The sequence below is a fragment of the Hemiscyllium ocellatum genome, chromosome 39, assembly GCF_020745735.1.
Source record: "Hemiscyllium ocellatum isolate sHemOce1 chromosome 39, sHemOce1.pat.X.cur, whole genome shotgun sequence".
NCBI classification, from domain to species: Eukaryota; Metazoa; Chordata; class Chondrichthyes; order Orectolobiformes; family Hemiscylliidae; genus Hemiscyllium; species Hemiscyllium ocellatum.
The window spans coordinates 39982936-40004388 of NC_083439.1; the positions used below are offsets into that span (position 1 = coordinate 39982936).

Here is a 21453-nt window from a genome sequence, read left to right on the forward strand (position 1 = left end):
AGACACCGCGCTGATGTGGCCCGTGTGGTTTCCAGGCCTTAAAGTGGCAACACACCCAGAGACTGTGGGGTCCACCAGCTGGCGAGTAGCTTCCTTCTTCACTCAAGGGCCACGTGGATATCCGAAAATTACTAACACAACACGTACGGCAATACATGGATGTACGCATGTGTAATCAGGCAGCACATTTGGTTATAACTCACTGAGGAATTAGGGTACGGTATTTTCAGAAATGCTTCCCTCTGTTTGCAATAGCGTGATTCCAGCAGGGATCAGTTGGTGTGCACCATTCTGTACATGTGCCAATCTCCATCCACACAATGTCAGTGTGGATCTGAGCACACACCGAGGTCAGCTTCCACCAGAGCAGCTTTGTTGCATTTTAAAATTTAATCGTGTTTCGTTAGTAAATATGATTTCAACCTTCATTTAAGTTGTGTTAGACTTTTTTTTAGATTAGATTAGATTTACAGTGTGGAAACAGGCCCTTCGGCCCAACAAGTCCACACCGACCCGCCGAAGCGAAACCCACCCATATCCCTACATTAACCCCTTACCTAACACTACGGGCAATTTAGCATGGCCAATTCACCTGACCCGCACATCTTTGGACTGTGGGAGGAAACCAGAGCACCCGGAGGAAACCCACGCTGACACGGGGAGAATGTGCAAACTTTTGGGTGACCTTTGAGCGATCGTGAGTGATACTTTTACTGGGATGCCCCTAACCCCACTTTTCCCTTAGGCCTCATTATTTATGTTAAGCCAGGTTTCACTGGAACGCAACTATGGCGTCAGACCCAAGCCCTATGATAACACTGGGACACATCACTTAACAATAGGAGCAGGAAAATTGAAAAAGGAAAAAGGTAGCAAAGGGCACAATGGGTGAATGGGGGTGGGGATGGAGGTGATAGGTCAGAGAGGAAGATAGGCAGGTAGGACAGGTCGAGGTAAAAACAATGACTGCAGATGCTAGAGGAGGAACGCCTCACCTTCCCCCTTGGAACACTTCAACCCCAGAGCATCAATGTGACCTTCACCAGTTTCCTCATTTCCCCTTCCTCCACCTCACCCCAGTTCCAAACTTCCAGCTCAGCACTGTCCCCATGACTTGTCCTACCTGCCTATCTTTCTCTCTGCTGAAAATGTATTGCTGGAAAAGCGCAGCAGGTCAGGCAGCATCCAAAGAGCAGGAGAATCGACGTTTCGGGCGTGAGCCCTTCTATTGTGGAGGTGCAGGTGAATTTGTGGTGGATATGGAAAGATCTCCTGGGGCTTTGGAGGGAAGTAAGGCAGGGAGGGGTGGGCGCAAGTTTTACATTTCTTGCGGTTGCAGGGGAAGGTGCCGGGAGTGGAGGTTGGGTTGGTGGGGGCTGTGGACCTGACGAGGGAGTCACGGAGGGAGTGCTCTTTTCGGAACACTGCTGGGGAGGGGAGGGAAATATATCGCTGGTGGTGGGGTCCGTTTGGAGGTGGCAGAAATGACGATGGATGATACGATGTATGTGGAGGTTGGTGGGGTGGTAGGTGAGGACCAGTGGGGTTCTGTCTTGGTGGCGATTGGGGGGGCGGGGCTCAAGGGTGGAGGAGCAGGAAGTGGAGGAGATGCGGCGGAGGGCTCATGCCCGAAACCTCGATTTTCCTGCTCTTTGGATGCTGCCTGACCTGCTGTGCTTTTCCAGCAGCACATTTTCAGCTCTGATCTTCAGCATCTGCAGTCCTCACTTTCTCCTATCTTCCTCTCTGACCTAGCACCACCATCCCCACCCCCATTCGTCTATTGTGCTCTTTGCTACCCTCCCCATCCTCCTCCCTGACCTAACACCTTCATCCCCACCCCCATTCACCTATTGTACTCCATGCTACTTTCTTCCCACCCCCACCCTCCTCTCATTTATCTCTCCACCCTTCAGGCACTCTGCCTGTATTCCTGATGAAGGGCGTTTGCCTGAAACATCGATTTTCCTGCTCCTCGGATGCTACCTGAACTGCTGTGTTTTTCCGGCACCACTCTAATCCAGGTAGAACAGAAAGGAAGATAGGCAGGTAGGACAGGTCGAGTCTGTTTCAGGACATGGTTGAAGAGCTTCAGGGCAGAGGAGATGACCTGGGGGTTGAGTGAGAGAGAGAGAGACTCACTGAGATTTTTGTAGAGAGAGGAGGAGAATTTCTTCTCCAGCAGCTGCATTCCTTGTTTTTACCTAGTTGATTTTAACACTATTGCAAATCCTTTTGCAAGGATGCCTGCCTTGAAGAGGTTTTCCTCCTCTCTCTACAAGATTCTCAGTGAGTCTCTCTCTCTCTCACTGCAACCCTCAGATCATCTCCTCTGCCCTGAAGTTCTTCAACCATGTCCTGAAACAGACTCGACCAGTCCTACCTGCCTATCTTCCTTTCCACCTATCCACTCTGACCTATATCCTTCATCCCCACCCCCATTCATCCATTGTACTCTTTGCTACCTTCTCCACCCTCCTCTCTGACCTATCATCTCCATTCGCCTATTGTACTCTATGCTACTTTCTCCCCACCCCCCACCCCCCTCTCATTTACCTCTCCACTCTTCAGGCACCCTGCCTCTATTCCTGATGAAGGGCTTTTGCCCGAAACATCGATTTTCCTGCTCCTGGGATGTTGCCTGACCTGCTGCGCTTTTCTGGCACCACTCTAATCTAGACTCTGGTTTTCAGCATCTGCAGTCCTTGTTTTTACCTAGTTTAACAATAGGAGTCATTACTCATGACAAGGGAAAGTGAGGATTATAGATACTGGAGATCAGAGTCAAGATTAGAGTTGTGCTGGAAAAGCACAGCAGGTCAGGCAGCATCCTGAAGGGCTTTTGCCCGAAACGTTGATTTTTCTGCTCCTCGGATCCGTCATTACTCATGAGCCTATTTCCATCCCTTGTTGAATCACACAATTGTAATGGGTAACAGCACAGAACCACTTGTTCGATATACTTTGTGTCTAAAACGGCAATTCGCTTCTCCCCCAGCCCATTTTTATTTTCAGGTAAAATCCTCGTCTCTGAAAACTTCTTCCCTACCACTCACACACCCATTAACGTTGTGTGAATAAGATGTTTCACGTCATCTCTGCTCCTTTTACCAGTTACCTTAAATATGTCAAATAGTGGCTCTTTATCCTTTCATCAATTAGGACAGACTTTCCTCTCTAGTCTGTTCAAAGCCTTTATGACATGGAGGTGCCAATGTTGGACTGGAGTGGACAAGCTCAGAATTCACACAATACCAGGTTGTAGTCCAACAGGTTTATTTGAAATCACAAGCTTTTGGAGCGCTGCTCCTTCACCTGCCAAAGGGCTATATATAACCTGTTGTTGTGTGACTTCTGACCAAAGCCTTCATGATTTTGAACACTTCAAACAATTCTGCTTTCAAACTTCTATTCTCCAAGGAAAATAGTTCCAAATTCTTCAATCCAGCCACACAACTGAAATTCCTTCCCTCATTAAACTCTTCTGTACCCTCACCAATGCCTTCACATTCTCATTAAATTATGGTGCCCAGAACTGAACATAATGCTGTAGTTGAGGATAAACATTGAGTTGCAGTGAGAGAAACTGGAGCCCAACACTGATGTTCTGGAGTTAAACCAAGGTCATTACATAGGCATGAGCATAGATTTGGCCAAAGTGGACTGGGCAGAGAGACTGAAGAAGCGCAGCAGGTCAGGCAGCATTCAAGAAACAGGAGAATCAACGTTTTGGGCATAAGCCCTTCTTCAGGAATAATGCTTATGCACGAAACGTAGATTCTCCTACTTCTTAGATGCTGCCTGACCTGCTGTGCTTTTTCAGCAACACATTTTTCAGCTCTGATCTCCAGCATCTGCAGTCCTCACTTTCTCCTGGGCAGAGAGACTGAAAGGTAGGGTAGTTGATGAACAATTGGCAAATATTTAGTCAATTGAGAGATTCAGGGGATGTGGAGTGGTGTCCAGAGCTAAGCAAGGAAGTTAAAGACAATATAAAATTAAAAGCTAAGGCATACCATATTGCAAAGCCAAGTGTAGCCTGAAAGATTCAGAAACTTTTAGAGATTAATCAAAAAAGTTATAAAAAGAACAAAGATAAATTAGGAAAGAAAGCTAGTGCAAAACATAAAAATGATGTAAGTACATAAAAGGAAAAAGGGGAGCTAAAATGAATATTGGTCCCTTGTAGAATGAGACTGCAGAATTAATATGGGCAGCACAGAAACAGCAGTGTCATTGAATCAATATTTTCTAGTTTTCACACTTAAACCATCCTGATAATAAGAGGTAATAGATTAAAGAAAGGGAAGAACATAGAACAATCACCATCAGGGAAAAAGTACTGAGTAAACTTTGAGATTGAAGACAAATAACCCCTGGGACTTAATGGTCAACATCACAAGGTCTGAAAGGAAGTTGTAACAAAGCAAATGTGTTTTTTAAAAATTCATTTGTGGGATTCAGCATCGCTGGCTGGCCAGCTTTCATTGCCCATCCCTGGTTGCCCATGAGGTGGTGGTGAGATGGTATCTTCAATTTCTGCAGTCCGCCTCCTGTGGTTTGACTAACAATGCCAACAGGGAGGGAATTCTAGGATTTTAACCCAGCAACAATGAAGTAACGGCAATATATTTGCTAATCAGGATGGTGAGTAGCTTGGAAGGGAGTTTACAGGTAGAGGTTCTCCTGTCTATTTGCTGCCCTTGTTCTTCTCAATAGATGGGGTCATGTGTTTGGAAGGTGCTGTCTGAGGAACTTGGGGGATTTTCTGTAATGCATCTTTTAGATCATATGCACCGCTGCTACTGAGCATTGGGGGGCAGGGATGGGGGTGGGTGGGACAGTGGATGTCTGAGGATGCAGTGGGAATCAGCAGGCTGCTTCTTGAGTGTTGTTGGGGCAACAGCTGTCCAGGCAACTGGGGAGTATTCTACACTCTTGACCTGTATCTTGTAGATGATGCACAGGCTTTCGGGAGTCAGGAGTGAGTTCTTTGCTGCAATATTCCTAGTCTCTGACCTCTCTTGTTAATGTGGTGAATCCAGTTGCATTTCTGGCCAATGGTAACCCCCAGGATGACACTACTGAGTGTCTCTTATTGGTGACAGTCATAACCTGATATTTGTATGGAGCTAATGTTACTTGCCACTGTCAGCCCACGCCTGGATCAGATCATGTTGCATTTTAACATGGACTGCTTCACTATCTGACGAGTCAGGAATGGTGCTGAACATTGTGCAATCATCAATGAACATCTGCATTTCTGACTTATGGAGGAAAGGTCATTATTAAAGCAGCTGAAGATGGTTAGGCCTAGGACACTACCCTGAGGCACTCCTGCAGAGATATCCTGGAGCTGAGATGAATCACCCCCAACAACCACCATCTTCCTCTGTGCCAAGTATGACACCAACCAGTGGGAAATTTTGCCCCTGATACCCACTGATTTCAGTTTTGCTAGGGCCTCTTGATGCCACACTCAGTCAAATGCAGCTTTGAGGTCAGGAGCTGAGTGGCCTTTGTAGAACCTGAACTGGGTGTCAATGAGCAGGTTATTGCTGAGCAAGTCCTGCTTGATAGCACTTTCCATCACTTGACTGATGATCAAGAGTAAATTGATTGAGTAGTAATTAATGGGGCTGGATTTGTCCTGCTTTTTACATTCAGGACATACCTGAGCATTTTCCACATTTTTGGGTAGATGCCAGTGTTCTACCTTACTGAAACAGCATAGCCAGGGGAGTGGCAAGTTCTGGAGCACAAGTCTTCAAGTAGTATCACTGGAATATTGTCAGAGCTTATAGCCTTTGCAATATCCAGTGTCTCCAGCCATCTGTTGATATCACATGGAGTGAATCAAATTGGCTAAAGACTGGTATCTGTAATGCTGGGACTACTGGAAGAGGCAGAGATGGACCATCCACTCTGCACTTCTGGCTGAAGACTGCTGCAAATGCTTCAGCCTCATCTTTTGCACTGATATTCTAGCCTCCTCCATTTATGGAGCTTCCTTTTCCAGTGAGTTATGATTGGATTTCAGCTCTTTTGTTTGTTAGGACCAAGGCTCTAATGAGGTCATGTGTTGGATGATGCTGGTGGAACCAACATTAGTGAGATTATCAGTGAGCAAATGTCAATTGATAGCATGATCAACACCTTCCACATTGAGAGATGAAAGGGCTTTAACTGAGTGAACAGGATTTGTCCAGCATTGCGTGGACAGGACATATCTGGACAATTACACTTACTTAAAATCTACTGCAGCTCTAACTTTTCCAGTTGTGATGAAAGAACAAGAAACATTATCTGTCTTGCTTACAGCAAAGATAGTGCCTGACTCAGTTATTTCCAGAATGTTATGTTGTAATTGAGATTAGCACAGAAAGGAACAGGATACCAGCCTCTACCACTTCCTCTGGCAACTCATTCCATACCTGCACCACAGTGTGGAAAACGTTGTCCCTTAGGTCTCTTTTATATCTTTCCCCTCTCACCCTAGGAGAAAGTGAAGACTGCAGATGCTGGAGATCAGAGCTGAAAATGTGTTGCTGGAAAAGCGCAGCAGGTCAGGCAGCATCCAAGGAACAGGGGAATTGACGTTTCGGGCATGAGCCCCTCTTCTGGACCCTAACCAGCTTTCCCCTCTCGCCCTAACCAATTTTGGCATCATCTGCAACTTACTAACTTACTTACTTATGCTCGCATCCAAATCATTTATGTAACTGACAAAACGTAGAGGACCCAGCACCGATCCTGGTGGCACTCCACTGGTCACAGGCCTCCAGTCTGAAAAACAACCCTCCACCATCACCCTCTATCTTCTACCTTTCAGCCAGTTCTGTATCTAAATGGCTAGTTCTACCTGTATTCCATGAGATCTAACCTTGCTAATCAGTCTCCCATGGGGAACCTTGTCGAACACCTTACTGAAGATAGATCACATCTACCACTCTGCCCTCATCAATCCTCTTTGTTACTTCTTCAAAAAACGCAATTAAGTTTGAGAGACATGATTTCCCACACACAAAGCCATGTTGACTATCCCAAATCAGTCCTTGCCTTTCCAAATACGTGTACATCCTGTCCCTCAGGATTCCCTCCAACAACTTGCCCACCACGGAGGTCAGGCTCACTGGTCTATAGTGCCCTGGCTTGTCCTTACCATCCTTCTTAAACATTGGCACCACTTTTGCCAACCTCCAATCTTCTGGCATCTCACCTGTGACAATCTATGATACAAATATCTCAGCAAAAGGCCTAGCAATCACTTCTCTAGCTTCCCACAGAGTTCTCGGGTACACCTGATCAGGCCCTGGGGATTTATCCACCTTTACCCGTTTCAAGACATCTAGCACTTCCTCCTCTGTAATCTGGACATTTTGCAAAATGCCACCATCTAGTTCACTCCAGTCTATATCTTTCATATCCTTTTCCACAGTAAATACTGATGCAAAATAATCATTTACTACCTCCCCCATTTTCTGCGGCTCCACACAAAGGCCGCCTTGCTGATCTTTAAGGGGCCCTATTCTCTCCCTAGTTACTTTTGTCCTTAATGTATTTGTAAAAACCCTTTGGATTCTGCTTAATCTATTTGCCAAAGCTATCTCATGTCCCCTTTTTGCCCTCCTGATTTCCCTCTTAAATATACTCCTACTTCCTTTATACTCCAAGGATTCACTCGATATATCCTCTCTATACCTGACATATGCTTCCTTCTTTTTCTTAACCAAACCCTCAATTTCTTTAGTCATCAAGCATTCCCTATACCTACCAGCCTTTCCTTTCACCCTGACAGGAATACACTTTCTCTGGATTCTTGTTATCTCATTTCTGAAGGCTTCCCATTTTCCAGCCTTCCCTTTATCTGTGAATATCTGCCCCCAATCAGCTCACAGCTCTGAGGTACATAATTAGAAACATTCATAACTCGTTGATTTACATTCACCAACTTATTCCTAAGTAAGATGTGGCCCCTAAATCTAAGATGTAAATCTAAAACATGTTGCAAACAGCCTGACTTGCCAAGCCTCAATTATTCCACATTCCAACAAAATAATTTCTTAACACCAGGGCATATAGGCCCAGACTACTCACTCAATCTCTTATCAGGCAATTCTTCATTCAAACAAAAAGGGCAAACTAAACATAAATCAAAACCAACAACAATGTTGAAACTTAAAAAAAATGTTTATTATCAAAACTGCCTGGCAAACAAAAATTTACATTTTATAGTCTGAACATGATAATTACGTTTGAGTGAATTTGCTACTCAAGAGTATAAATGCAACAGAAACCAATATTTACTGCAGTGAGCACTGACAGGTGTGGACAGGTGGAGATGCCAGTATACCTACTACCAGCCAATTGGGAGTGAGATATAGAAAGCCAAACAGGCTCTTGTTGAGGCCTGAATTCATCCACCAACACACAAAACAGAGGAATCCTCCCTCAAAAGTGGAGGCTGTGAAACAAGGACTTAACACAAGCATACATTAATTGCCATTGGTAACTGGATCTTCTTCCATATCTTCCTCCTCAACTTCATCAGTAGGACCTGGAAAACGAGAGTAAACCATTTATCTGATTTTGTACTAAAATTACTCAATTGAAACATGAGCTATTTTTAATAAATCACTTTTGACCAGACTAGCTCCTGAACAGAGATATGCATCAGAACAAGTGAGCTGACACGCAGCACATGCAAATCCCACCTGAAACATATGGTAACAGAACCTGGAGAGAAGGAAAGTTAAAATCTGCTTTAATATGACAAGTTTCTGACATGTCCCACCACCTCCCTTCTGGGGGTGGGGGTGTGGCGGGGGAATTCTTCAACTTACACCAGCTGCTTTAATCATTCACATACAGGGCGATCTGGTACAATGTGACAGTTGCATTCCTCTGCAACTTCGCACTATAGAAAAGTGCCCCGTAGAAGATCATGGTAGAAAATTGTTATACCTGTTCAAGAGGAAGTTCAGGTTATCCAAGTAGCTTCCACAATTTGTCAATCATGTTGTAGCCAATTTGCGTTGACGAAATGCACGTTATACCAGAACAACTTGTATGGGGTCAAAAAGCATGGTGCTGTAAAAGCACGGCAGGTCAGGCAGCAGAGGAATTGATGTTTCGGGCATAAGCCCTTTGTCAGGAATAGCGGTGTGTGGTGCTGACAGGTAAATCGGAGGTTGGTGTTGGTGGCAGCGTGTGTGTGTGTGTGTGTGTGTGTGTGTGTGTGTGTGTGTGTGGGGGGGGAAGAGAGAGGTGAGTTAGCTGGAAAGGCGACAGGTAGATGGAGGTGGGGGGCTGATGGTGATAGGTCAGAGGGGAGGGATGGAGCAGATAGGTAGGAAGGAAGATGTACAGGTAGGATAGTTCAAGAGTGCAGAGTTGGAGGGTTGGATCTGGGATGAGGTGGGGGGAGAGAATATGAGGAAACTGGTGAAATTGATGTTGATGCTTTATGGTTGGAGAGTTTCAAGGGGTTCTTCCACGTCGAGTGGCTTAGATTTGACAGTGGGAAGCAGAGGACTTCCATGTTTTTGGCAATGTGGGAGGGGACGTTGAAGTGGTCAGCCACAGAGTAGTGGGGTTGTTTGCCAAATTTGAACTCCCCTTCCCACACTGCCAAGGACATGCAGGTCCTGGGCCTCCTCCTAATCCTAGCCACCCAACGCCTGGAGGAAAAAGGCCTCATCTTCCACCTTGGAACCCTCCAACTACACAGCATCTATGTCTTTTTCACCAGTTTCCCCATCCCCCCTCACCCCACTTCATCCCAGAGCCAACCCTCAAATTGGCACCGCCCTCTTGAACTTTCTTACCTGACTATTTTCCTTCCATCTATCTGCTCCACTCGCCCCTCCAACCTATCAGCCCCCCTCTCCCCACCTCCATCTACCCATCACTTTCCCAGCTACCTTCCCCGCCCTATTTAACTCTCAGGCTGTCACCCCCACAACACCCTGCCCCATTCCTGATGAAGGGCTTATACCCAAAAAATGGATTTTCCTGCTCCTCGGATGCTGCCTGATCTGCTGTGCTTTTCCAGCACCACACATTTCGACTCTGATCTCCAACATCTGCAGTACTCACTGTTTCCAATCTGTACAGGCCAGCAATTCAATTAGACAAAATTTGGATAATACCATACAAAGAGGAAAAGAATAAAATAAATGTGGTCATTTGGCTCCTTGCACCTGTCAAGCACTCTTACACTCATCCTAGGAATCAACTGAATGAACATTCTCTGAAGAGCCTCAAATGCAAACAAGGAGACCAAATGTGTACGCAAATTGTAGATGTGATCTGCCAGTGCCTTGTAAAACTAAGACTCCAACCACACACCCCCATTACAATAAGGCCACCATTCTAATAACCTTACTGTACCCACATATAAAGATATCCAGTCCCCCAAGTGCAAAATGTAAACGGAAACAGTGGTGACTTGCCACCCCAAAGCCACCAAATGTCTGAGAAAATTTAATCATGAGAAAGGAAGAGACTGTGAGAGCGAATACTATGCCTTTCTTCCCCCTGCAGTGTGCAAACCTCCGTGATCCAAACGCAGCTTTCATCTCTGAAACTAGTGGTCAATGTGTCAGTGTGCCGATCAGCAGCACAATACCTTAGTGTGCCAGCCAAATTTATAGTAAACATTGGCATGGGGATGGGAGTGGGTGAGATGGAGTCTTTGTAATACGAAAGACAAATTAAATAACAAAGAGAAGGTAAATGAGGTGGGAATGTAGTGAGTGGACAGGTTGAGACTCACTCAAGACAGAGAAAAAAGGATTGGCAGATGAAGAGATTGTTGATACTAAACTAAGGAAAGAGATAATCAAGACAGGTCACAATGGGTACTATATGAATAGCTGAAATTAGGTTGGCTATGCTCAAATCAAGACGAAAGTGAGGACTGCAGATGTTGGAAATTAGAGTTAACAGTGTTGTGCTAGAAAAGCACAGCAGGTCAGACAGCATCCAAAGAGGAGAATAATTGACGCTTTAGGCAAAAGCCATTCATCAGGCATGAGGTTATGAGCTGAGGGGGTGGTGAGATAAAAAAAGCTGAAAGTGACCCACATTATAACAGGACCTGGAATGTGAGGGACAGTAATAGACATGGAAGATGATGTTCATGCTCTAAAATTGTTAAACTTGATGTTGAGCCCTGAAAGCTGTAAGATCCCAAGCCGAAGATGAGGTGCTGTTCTTCTTCCAGCTTGTGTTCAGCCTTGCTGAAGCACAGCAGCAGACCTGAGACAGAAATGTTGGCATGTCAACACGGTGATGCATTGAAGTAGCAGGCAACCAGAAACTGAGGGTTATCTTTTAACAGAACGTAGGTGTCCCACGGCGCAGCAACCCAGTCTGCATTTTGTCTCAGTCACTGAACTTGAAACATTAACTGTTTTCTCTCTGCAGATGCTGCCATAGTTGCTGAGTTTCTTCAGCAATGTCTGTTTTTATTTGTCTCAGATCTCCAACACCTGCATTTGTTTTATTTTGTCTTTCAGTCCAGTTTGATGGGTTCTGAAGTGGTTGCAAGTCCAGTGCACGAATGGGATGATTTCAGTTGTGTGTCTCAATGTTGGTCAGCTCTTTCTCCGATCAACCGTCACTATCTTCCTCAGACAGAAGCTAAGACTGTCAAAGAATTAGCGGGAATGTTTGACCACTCCAGTGATTCGTGATTCCTAAAGCATCTCTGGTAATCTCTGGTGACAGGAGTTCTGAAGAAAGCAGTTGTTTGAAAACAATTTTGACCTAGTGTATTTGACTGACCCATGCTGGCTTGTAAGGGGACTCTGTTATGCCCCCTTCATTGCCAAACTTGTGAAGTTTTGTGAAGGTACCACTCCAATGTTTTCAAATGTCTGCTGTGGATTTTCCATTCTCTGACGAATACTGAAGCACGAGGGTCATTGCCGCCTTATAAACCATGACATTTGTCTCAGATTTGCGATCCTGGCCCTCAAATATTCTTTTCCCCAGATGAACAAGGGCTGAACTGATTATTTGGAAATGAAGAATTTAATTATCTATGCATGCCTTCTCTCCTGTTTTCGAGAAGTAGGAGACAATGTTGTGGGTCTCAGTCTGCGTCAGCATGTACACAAGCACCATCTACATAATGAAGCCCCATGACTGAGGCAGGAGTGATTCAGTTTTTAGTTTAGAAGTTGATACATGTGATGCTGGTTGAACACTGCTGTCAGCTTTGTAGATTATTCCCATGTGTAAGTAATTTGCTGGAGGCACAAGACACAATCCACAAAGACATGATCAGGAATGTTAAGGATCCACAAGTTTGTGCCTGGTTTCTGTGATTCCTACTTTATCAGAATACAATGCAGCTACTTATGCCTGTAGCTCACTACATTTGTTGAGCCTGCTCTGTGCATTTAGGCACATGCTCACTGTCTCTGTGTTTTTCTCTAATGATGATTGTTTATCATGGTCCTCTGTATTCTCTACATCTCATTAATCATGCTGCATCCTAACACCACCTCATCCAAACCTGCCAAACTTTAAACATTCCCACACAACATTAGTTATGTTTTTGCATGGACTCTGGCACCAGCTGCAAAGTTTAATTTGTCAGTCATATCTACAACTGATCGCAACACTTAGCTGAAGGTCTCCCTCTTTTAATCACATATAAACCTATCTTGCCTCACTGAGTAATCCAAGGATTACCACTCAGGTTCTTCTACTGAAAATGCTCTTGAAACTATCTACAGCTCTTGTCCTTATTACTTCACAGGTTCCATGATTTCTGGTTGCTCCTCTTCCACACACATTCCCCATAGATATTCATTCCTGTTTGCTCATTTGAAATTCCAGAATTGAGAGCTTTCCTTATAAATCTTTAAGATTTTAATCGAGTTAAATTGTCCATCAGTAGGGTACATTTTCTACTGGTCAGAAAGCATTGCAGGACGTATCCAGCATTATAAGCAAGACTGTTTGATTTGATACACCAACATATATACACAGTAGAAAAAAAACCTGGGAGTAAACGCAAGTATTACTAGAGTGGTAGAAATAAATTAGTACAGAAGACAAGGCTGGTACTTGGAGAGATTACAGAAACTGCAGGAACAGCCTGATGAGCACAGGACTGTGGTCAATGTCAGTCATGTTTAGCTTCCCTAGATGTAACTATCATGGTTTTGTCATTTTGATCGGCAAAGAGATAAAGAACTGTGTCTCAAAGAATGAGAACAATGGGCGTCCAATGACAGAATCATCGTGTATATGAAGGACTGAGTGGGCTTAGTGAAAGAAGAGCTTTTCCTTGCTCAGGAATTTTTGATCTTATGTCTCTAAATGATAACCACTCACCAGACTTCCTGTCCCTCCCTGGGATCTGTCCAGCCTGCAGCATGCCTTTCAGTTTCTCCACCTCAGCCAGTGTTGATGCATTGGCAATAGCATTCTGCAAATTAAATAGAGATTTTAACTTAATTTCAACATAAAGCATTTCAGACTATTAAAAGATTCAGGATGCTTCAATAATCCCCAAGCCTTCAGCAATTTCACAACTCTGTGCTAACCCGCTACAATACATGAAGCATAGGTGACCAGGCAAAACAGCCAGAGCAAACACAGAGGATCGATGAGGGTACTGCAGTAGATGATGTCTATGTGGATTTTAGTAAGGCATTTGACAAGGTCCCACCTGGCAGATTGGTCAAAAAAGTTAAGTCCATGGGACACAGGGTAATATGTCGTATTGGATCCTAAGTTGGCTTAGTAACAGGAAACAAAGGGTAATTGTCACACTGTTGTTTGATTTAAACATTAACAATTTTGACTTGAATATGGGGGGGTCTGGATTAGAATGGTGTTGGAAAAGCACAGCAGGTCAGGCAGCATCCAAGGAGCAGGAAAATCGACGCTTTGGGCAAAAGCCCTTCATCAGGAATAGGGGGCATCTTGAATACGGGGGCACAATTGGGAAATTTGAGACAATACAAAAAAATTGGCTGCGTAGTGGACAGTGTGGAGATGAGATGTAAGCTCCAAAATGATATGGAAGGGTTGGTGAATTGAACAGCGAACTAGCAGATGAAGTTTAACTCTGATAAGTGTGAGGTAATGAATTTAGGGAGGTCAAATTGTAAAAGGGAATATACAATAAACAGCATACACAGAGGGGTAGATGATCTTGGTCTCATAATTGTGGGTATGTTTGCCAAGCGGGAAAGTTGATTTGCAGACATTTTATCCCCTGTCTAGGTGACATCTTCAGTGCTTTGGAGCCTCTTGTGAAGCACTGCTTTACTGTCTCTTCTGGAATTTATTTGATTCCATTCCTGCAGCTTGTGTGTGCCGGTTCCAGTAGTTCATTGTAGTGGCTGATCTATTGAGTCTAGGTCTAAGTGCATGTTGATGAAGTCCGTGGATGAGTGCCATACTTGTACAAATTCTCTGAATGTCCTCTGTTTGGCTTGTCCTATGATTGTTGCGTTGTCCCAGTCAAAGTTGTGGCCCTTGTCATCTGTACTACTAGGGACAGCTGGTCGTGGTATTTAGTGGCTGGTTGGAGTTTGTGGATGTGGATTACTAGTTGTCTGCCTGTTTGCCCTATACAGTGTTTCGTGCAGTCTTTGCATGGACCCTTGTAAACTACATTTGACTTGCGCATGTTTGATCTTGAGTCTTTTGTCCTGGTGAGTTGTCGTCTGATCGTGGCTGTTGGTTTAAGGGCTGTCATGGATCCCAGTGGTCGGAGAAGTCTGGCAGTTGGTTCCAAGATGGTGTTATGTAAGGTAACGTGACTATTGAGATAGCTAGATATGTCCTTGTCGCTTTGTTGGTCTTTTAGGTATATGCAGATGAAGTTGGGGGGATATATGTTGTAGATGTGTTCTTCTTTTTCCCTTCATTAGTCAGGAGTGCTGCAGTGTGTTGTAACCCTTTTGAACAGGATCCTAATACTGCTTCTCTTGTGTGTTCAGGTGGTTGCTGTTGTAGTTCAGGACCTGGTTGGTGTGTGTGGCTTTCCCCAGATATGCCTGCAACTTCATCTGCAGATACCTAACAGGCAAACGTGACGAGGACATGCCACGAGCTAACTTAATTGCCACACTACCTCACATAATAGGTTTATGGGCTCAGAACTGACAGCGAGACCTCCCCTAACATTGGGATTCATTACAGCCCATAAACTGACAGCCATGCTCAGACAACAACTCACCTGGACAAAAGACCCAACACCAATCATGTGCAACACTAACATAATTTACAAGATTCCATGCAAAGACTGCACAAAACACTATCTAGGACAAACAGGCAGATAACTAGCAATCTGCATCCACAAACACCAACTAACCACACCAGGCCAGCTGTCCCTAGTAGCCAAACACATAGATGACAAGGACCACAAATTCGACTCGGACAACAAAACAATCAAAGGACAAGCCAAACAGAGGACAGCCAGAGAATGTCTACAAGCATGGCACTTATCCACGGACTCCATCAACAAGCACATTAATCTGGACCCAATATACCGGCTACTACAGCGAACTACTGGAACTGGTAAACAGAAGCAGCAGGAATGATACCAAATAAATTCCAGAAGAGACAGTAGAGCAGCGCTCCAAAACACTGAAGGTGTCACCTAGACAGGGGATGAAACATCTGCAAATCAACCTCCCAGCTCGGCGAACACACCCACATCTATGACTACCAACATCTGAGCTACAAATCTTTACAAAACATTGAAGATCTGGTGCGCAAGTGCACAGGTTTCTAAAGGTAGCAGTACAGGCAGATGAGGTTGTAAAGATGACATATGGAATATTCTTCTTCAAAGGCAGAGGTATAGAATACAAAAGTAGAGATATAATTATTGAACTGAATAAGACACTTGTGAAGCTGGAGTACTGGGTGCAGTTCTGGTGACCATATAACAGGATGGACATAATTGCTCTGGAGAGAGTGCAGAGAAGATTTACTAAAATGAGATGGTAAATTGTAGCTGCAAGGAGAGATTGGAGATGTTGGGGTTGTTTCCTTCAGAACAGGGAAGGCTGAGGGAGTGACATGGTTAAGGTAAGTCAAAATTGTGAGAAGTAGGATAGTGTAGACAGGAAGAACCTGTTTACCTTGACATATTTCAAAAGCCAGAGGTCACAGATTCCAGAAGGATTAGAGGGGATGTGATTCTAAAAAAGACATGCACTGCATCTATAAAAATATAAACACGTTTTAGAGACTAATTCTGTGTAGTCAAGAAGGTTACCAGTCGAGACTGGAATATACCACTGTTAATTATTTGCCAAATGAGAAAAGAAATGTAGGCAAATAAGAAACCATATCGTAGAAGCCAATCTAAGTGGGGTGGTTATGCATGGAGGGACAGAGAAAGAGAAGGCCAGAATTGATATATGAAGTAATTTATTAGAGAGCCTAATGCAGATGCATTGCAGCTTTATTAATCAGACAGAGAGGAAGAGGACACAATGGTAACACAAGCATTTTTTTTGAGGGGGCGAAGAGCACGAAAAGAGTGACAGTGCAAGAGAGAGCAAAAGGATTGTTGATATCATGCCAGGAAAGAAGGGAATAATGAGGGTAGTAAGTCATTGAAAATGGGTTGGTTATGCTAAAAGTAACCCATTTCATGCCTGGATCTGGGGTGCAGGAGTAGGTAACAGACATGGAAGAGGTTCACACTTTAAAATTATCAAACTTTATGTTGAATCCTGAATTCTGTAAGGTTTCCAAGATGACGACGTGTTGTTCCTCCAGTTTGTTTTGAGCTTCACTGAAGCACTGTATTGGCCTGAGGCAGCATTGTTGGCATGTAATGCTGAAATGGCAAGCAACTGGAAGCTCAGGGTGGTCATCCAGTCTGTGTTTCATCTTTCAAATGTTGAGGAGGCTGCACTGTGAGCAGTAAATACAATTTACTGTTTTATTTTTTGTTCTTTCAGAATGTGCAAGAGAGGATGTGTTTTATAATGTCATATGATGGAACTGGTAGAAATGACAGAGCATTCTGTTGAATACAGAGCAGTTAGGCAAAATACTAAATTAAGATTGAGAGATTTTGGAAGAGAAGAGTACACAAGTACAAGAAATTAAATGCATTCAGTCTCCAGATGTGCCCACGGTCCTCTGATCTCACATCACTTTGACTTTCCGCTCATTCTGAATCTGTCCTCTGCCACAGACATCTTCAAATGAAGTTTAATATAGATTCGAGGAACATTATTGCATCTTTCAATTCAGTGTTTTAAATTCTTTTCAAATTGGAGTGTGACTTCAAATCATAACCATTGCCCGATAGCTAATGATTCCGCTTTAACATGAACAACTCCTCTAGACACATTGTGCTCTGTATTTGATGCAATTCACCTCCCATTGCCTTGCACCATCATTTCTTTGTTACTTAACTGCTACGTTCCACACTACCACAGACCTTCGCATTTGTTCTTTCTTCCCATCACCTTCCTTTTAAAAAACTGCTACATCTCTAACCACTCCCTATTCTGACAAAGGGTCCCTTCAAATACTACCGACCAGCTTAATATTTATAGATTTTCTTAATTCAGAATTCCTGCATCCAATGTTCACAGGAAAACAGAATCATTTAATCACTTCAGCTTATTTCGCCATTCAATAAGATCACACGACTAGCGATCAAATCTCATACCATAAGACATAGGAGCAGAAATTAGACGTTCGTTCCATCACATCTGCTCCGCCATTCAATCATGGCTGATAGGTTTTCAACCCCATTTTCCTGCTTTCTCCCCAAACCTTTGAAGCCCTTTGTAAACAAAAACTTATCTGTTTCAAACATACTCAATGACCTGGCCTCCACAGCCTTCTGTGGCAATGAAATCCACAGATTCACCACTCTCTGGCTAAAGAAGTTTCTCCTTATCTCAGTTCTAAATGGTCTTCCCTTTACTGTTAGGCTGTGGCCCCCTGTTCTCGTCTTCCTGCCAATGGAAACATCTTCCCAATGTTCACTCTGTCCAGGCCTTTCAGTATTCTGTAAGTTTCAATCAGATCCCCCTTCATCCATCTAAACTCCATTGAGCATAGTCCCAGAGCCCTCAAATGTTCCTCATATGTTAAACCTTTCATTCCTGGGACAATTCTCGTGAACCTCCTCTGGACCTGCTCCAGGGCCAATGCCTCAGGAAGGATGCATCGGGCTAAAGACTGCTCACAATGTTCCAAATGTGGTCTAACTAGAATTGTATAAAGCCTCAGAAGTACATCCCTGCTTTAAACTCTAGTCCTCGAGATGAATGACAACACTATTTGCCTTCCCAACTACCAAATCAACCTGCAAATTTACCTTGGGAGAATCCTGGACTAGGACTCCAAAGACCCTTTGCACTTCAGATTTCTTAATTTTCTCCCCATTTCGAAAACAATCTATGCCTCTATTCGTCCCACCATAATGCACGACCTCCCACATTGTGCTTCACCTGCCACTTTTATGTCCACTCTCCTAACCCGTCTAAATCTTTCCTAAACCTCCCCACTGCCTCAATACTACCTGCCCCTCCAACTACCTTTGTATCATCTGCAAACTCAGCCATAATGCCCTCCATTCCTTCATCTGGATCATTAATGTATAAAGTGAAAAGTTCTGGTCCCAACACTGATCCTTGTGGAACACCACTCAACACCATCTTCTATCCTGAGAAGGAGCCTTTTATCCCTACTCTGCCTTATGACAGATAGCCAATCTTCTATCCATGCTAGTACCTGACCTCTAACACCATATTACTCAGCAGCCTTCTGTGCAGCACCTTCTCAGAGGCCCTCTGGAATTCCACATAAATGACATCCATTGGCTCTCCTTGGTCTAACCTGCTCATTACCTCTTCAAAGAATTCTAGCAGATTTGTCGGGTACGACCTCCTCTTGAGGAAATCACGCTGACTTTGTCCTAATTTACCATACACTTTCAAGTATTCAGAAATCATATCCTTCACAATGGATTCCAAAATCTTACCAACGACTGAGGTCAGGCTAATCGGCCTATAATTTGCTGTCTTTTGCCTTGCTCCCTTCTTAAACAGTGGGGTTACATTACTGATTTTCCAGTCATCTGGGACCCCCCGCCCCGACTCGTGATACCTGAAAGATCACCACAGCTTCCACTATCTCTTCAGCTACCTCCATCAGAACTCTAGCGTGTAGTCCATCTGGTCCAGATGATTTATTCACTTTCAGACCTTTCAGTTTTTCAAGCACCTTCTCTTTGGTGATGGACACCGTAGTCATCTCTGTGGTTTTGTATTTTTGGGATTTAGAGCCAAGGAGATGCACAGCATGGAAACAGACCCTTCGGTCCAACTTATCCATGCCGACCAGATATCCCAACCCAATCCAGTCCCACCTGCCAGCACCCGGCCCATAATCTCTCCTTTTTAATCGTACCAGCAACCAACACTTCCTCTGGCAGTTCATTCCACACACACCACCGTCTGTGTGAAAAAGTTGCCCCTCAAGTCTCTTTTATATCTTTCCATTCTCACCCTAAAGGTATGACCTCTAGCTCTGGACTCCCCCACCCCAGGGAAGACTTTGTCTACTTATCCTATCCAATGATTTTATAAGTCTCTATAAGGTCGCCCCTCAGCCCCCGACACTCCAGGGAAAACAGCCCCAGCCTATTCAACCTGTCCTATAACTCAGCTCCTCCAACTCTGACAACATCCTTAAAATCTTTTCTGAACCCTTTCAAGTTTCACAACATCCTTCCGATAGGAAGGTGACCAGAATTGCATGCAATATTCCAACTGTGGCCTAACCAATGTCCTGTACAGCAGGAACATGATCTCCCAACTCCTGTACTCAATACTCTGACCAATAAAGGAAAACACCTTCTTCACCATCCCATGTACCTGTGACTTCACTTTCAATGAGCTATGAACCTGCACTCCACTGTGTCTTTCATCGTGAAGGCTGACGCAAAGTAATTATGCAGTTCCTCAGCTATCCACCTTTGTCCCATATCCCTACACTTAAAAATAAAATCAGTCTCACATTTAGAATTTTCAGCTACATACTACCAATTGCCATTTGTAAAAGAAATATCTAAAAATCTTCGAGTAAAAAGTGAGGTCTGCAGATGCTGGAGATCAGAGCTGAAAATGTGTTGCTGGTTAAAGCGCAGCAGGTCAGGCAGCATCCAAGGAACCGGAAATTCGATGTCTCGGGCACAAGCCCTTCATCAGGATATCTAAAAATCTACCAAAACATGTATCCTATTTTCACTCCTTAAGGGTCTCGTTTAAATTTCTGACACTGTCCTTGGTTCTCAACGCAACCAGGAATGCTGTTTTTATCTCTTAACATCCCTGGTGTCCTTGAGGTGATGGTGAGATGCCTTCTTAAGCCAATGCAGTCAATTTGACACAGAAAAAATCCACAGTGAAGGAATAGTGATATATTTCAAAGTCAGTATGGTGAATGCCTGGGAGGGAATCTTAGTGGTGGTTCCACGCATCTGCTATCCGCATCCTTGCGGATGATACAGGTTGAAGTTTGAAAGGTACTGTGTAAGGGACTTCATTGAATTTCTCCAGTTAACCAAAAAGACTTATGGAATGTTACCAAGACTGAAATGTTTGCGTTATCAGGAGAGGTTGGATAGGCTGGGACTTTTCCTCTGAATCATAGGAGGCTGAGGGGGTGACCTTATAGAGGTTTATAAAATTATGAGGGGCATAGGTGAAGTGAATAGCCAAGGTCTGTTCTCCAAAATAGGGGAGTCAAAAACCAGAGGACACAGATTTAAGATGAGAGAGGAAAGATATAAAAGGTACCTGAGGGACAATTTTTTCACACAGGTGGTATATATATGGAACAAGCTGCTGGAGGCAAGGTCGAGGTAGGTACAATTATAACATTCACAAGACATTTGGACAGATACATGGTTAGGAAGGATCTAGAGGAATATGGGACAAACATGGGAAAATGGGATCAGTTCAGTTTAGGAAACTTGGTTGGCATGGACGAGTTGGGCCAAAGGACCGGTTTCCATGCTGTATGACTATCTTAAAACCTGTGCTGTCAAGTAATCCTAACACCCTCTTTCCCATCCATGGGCTCCCTAGCTAACCCCAAATGCCCGTCACCCTGAATCATTCTCAAGTTAATACCACAGTTTCACAATTTCCCTATAACTCTGCACTGAACCCAAACTAGAGCCCCAACCTCTCCCAACAACATCACACTTTGCATGATGCAGTTACCTTTGAAGTGAAAATGGCTAGCATCTCCCTAAGCCACTCTGTGGCAAAGCTATCCCTGCTACAACAATTTCTGTATAGAGACCTCTTCTAACTGCCAGTGACATATAAGATCAATGTATTCTAAGACTAACATCCACTTAACTGACCACAAGTTTTAACAGCAGAGATCTTTATTTGCCTCTATACAAGTGTGTTTGCATACATATTC

General features: G+C 44.0%; 1 protein-coding gene across 1 annotated transcript in view; it reads right to left on the reverse strand.

The window, feature by feature from the left end:
* Positions 1–8171: 8171 nt before the first annotated feature.
* The window catches only part of snrpa1 (small nuclear ribonucleoprotein polypeptide A'), a 34337-nt gene continuing 21055 nt past the window's right edge, over positions 8172–21453 (reverse strand). Inside the window, exons 8-9 of the mRNA XM_060853039.1 lie at positions 13354–13447; positions 8172–8557 (exon numbers count right to left, since the gene is read on the reverse strand). Of these exons, the coding sequence (XP_060709022.1) occupies positions 8496–8557; positions 13354–13447 (156 nt within the window). The 3' untranslated portion in view covers positions 8172–8495. The remainder of the gene's footprint in view (positions 8558–13353; positions 13448–21453) is intronic.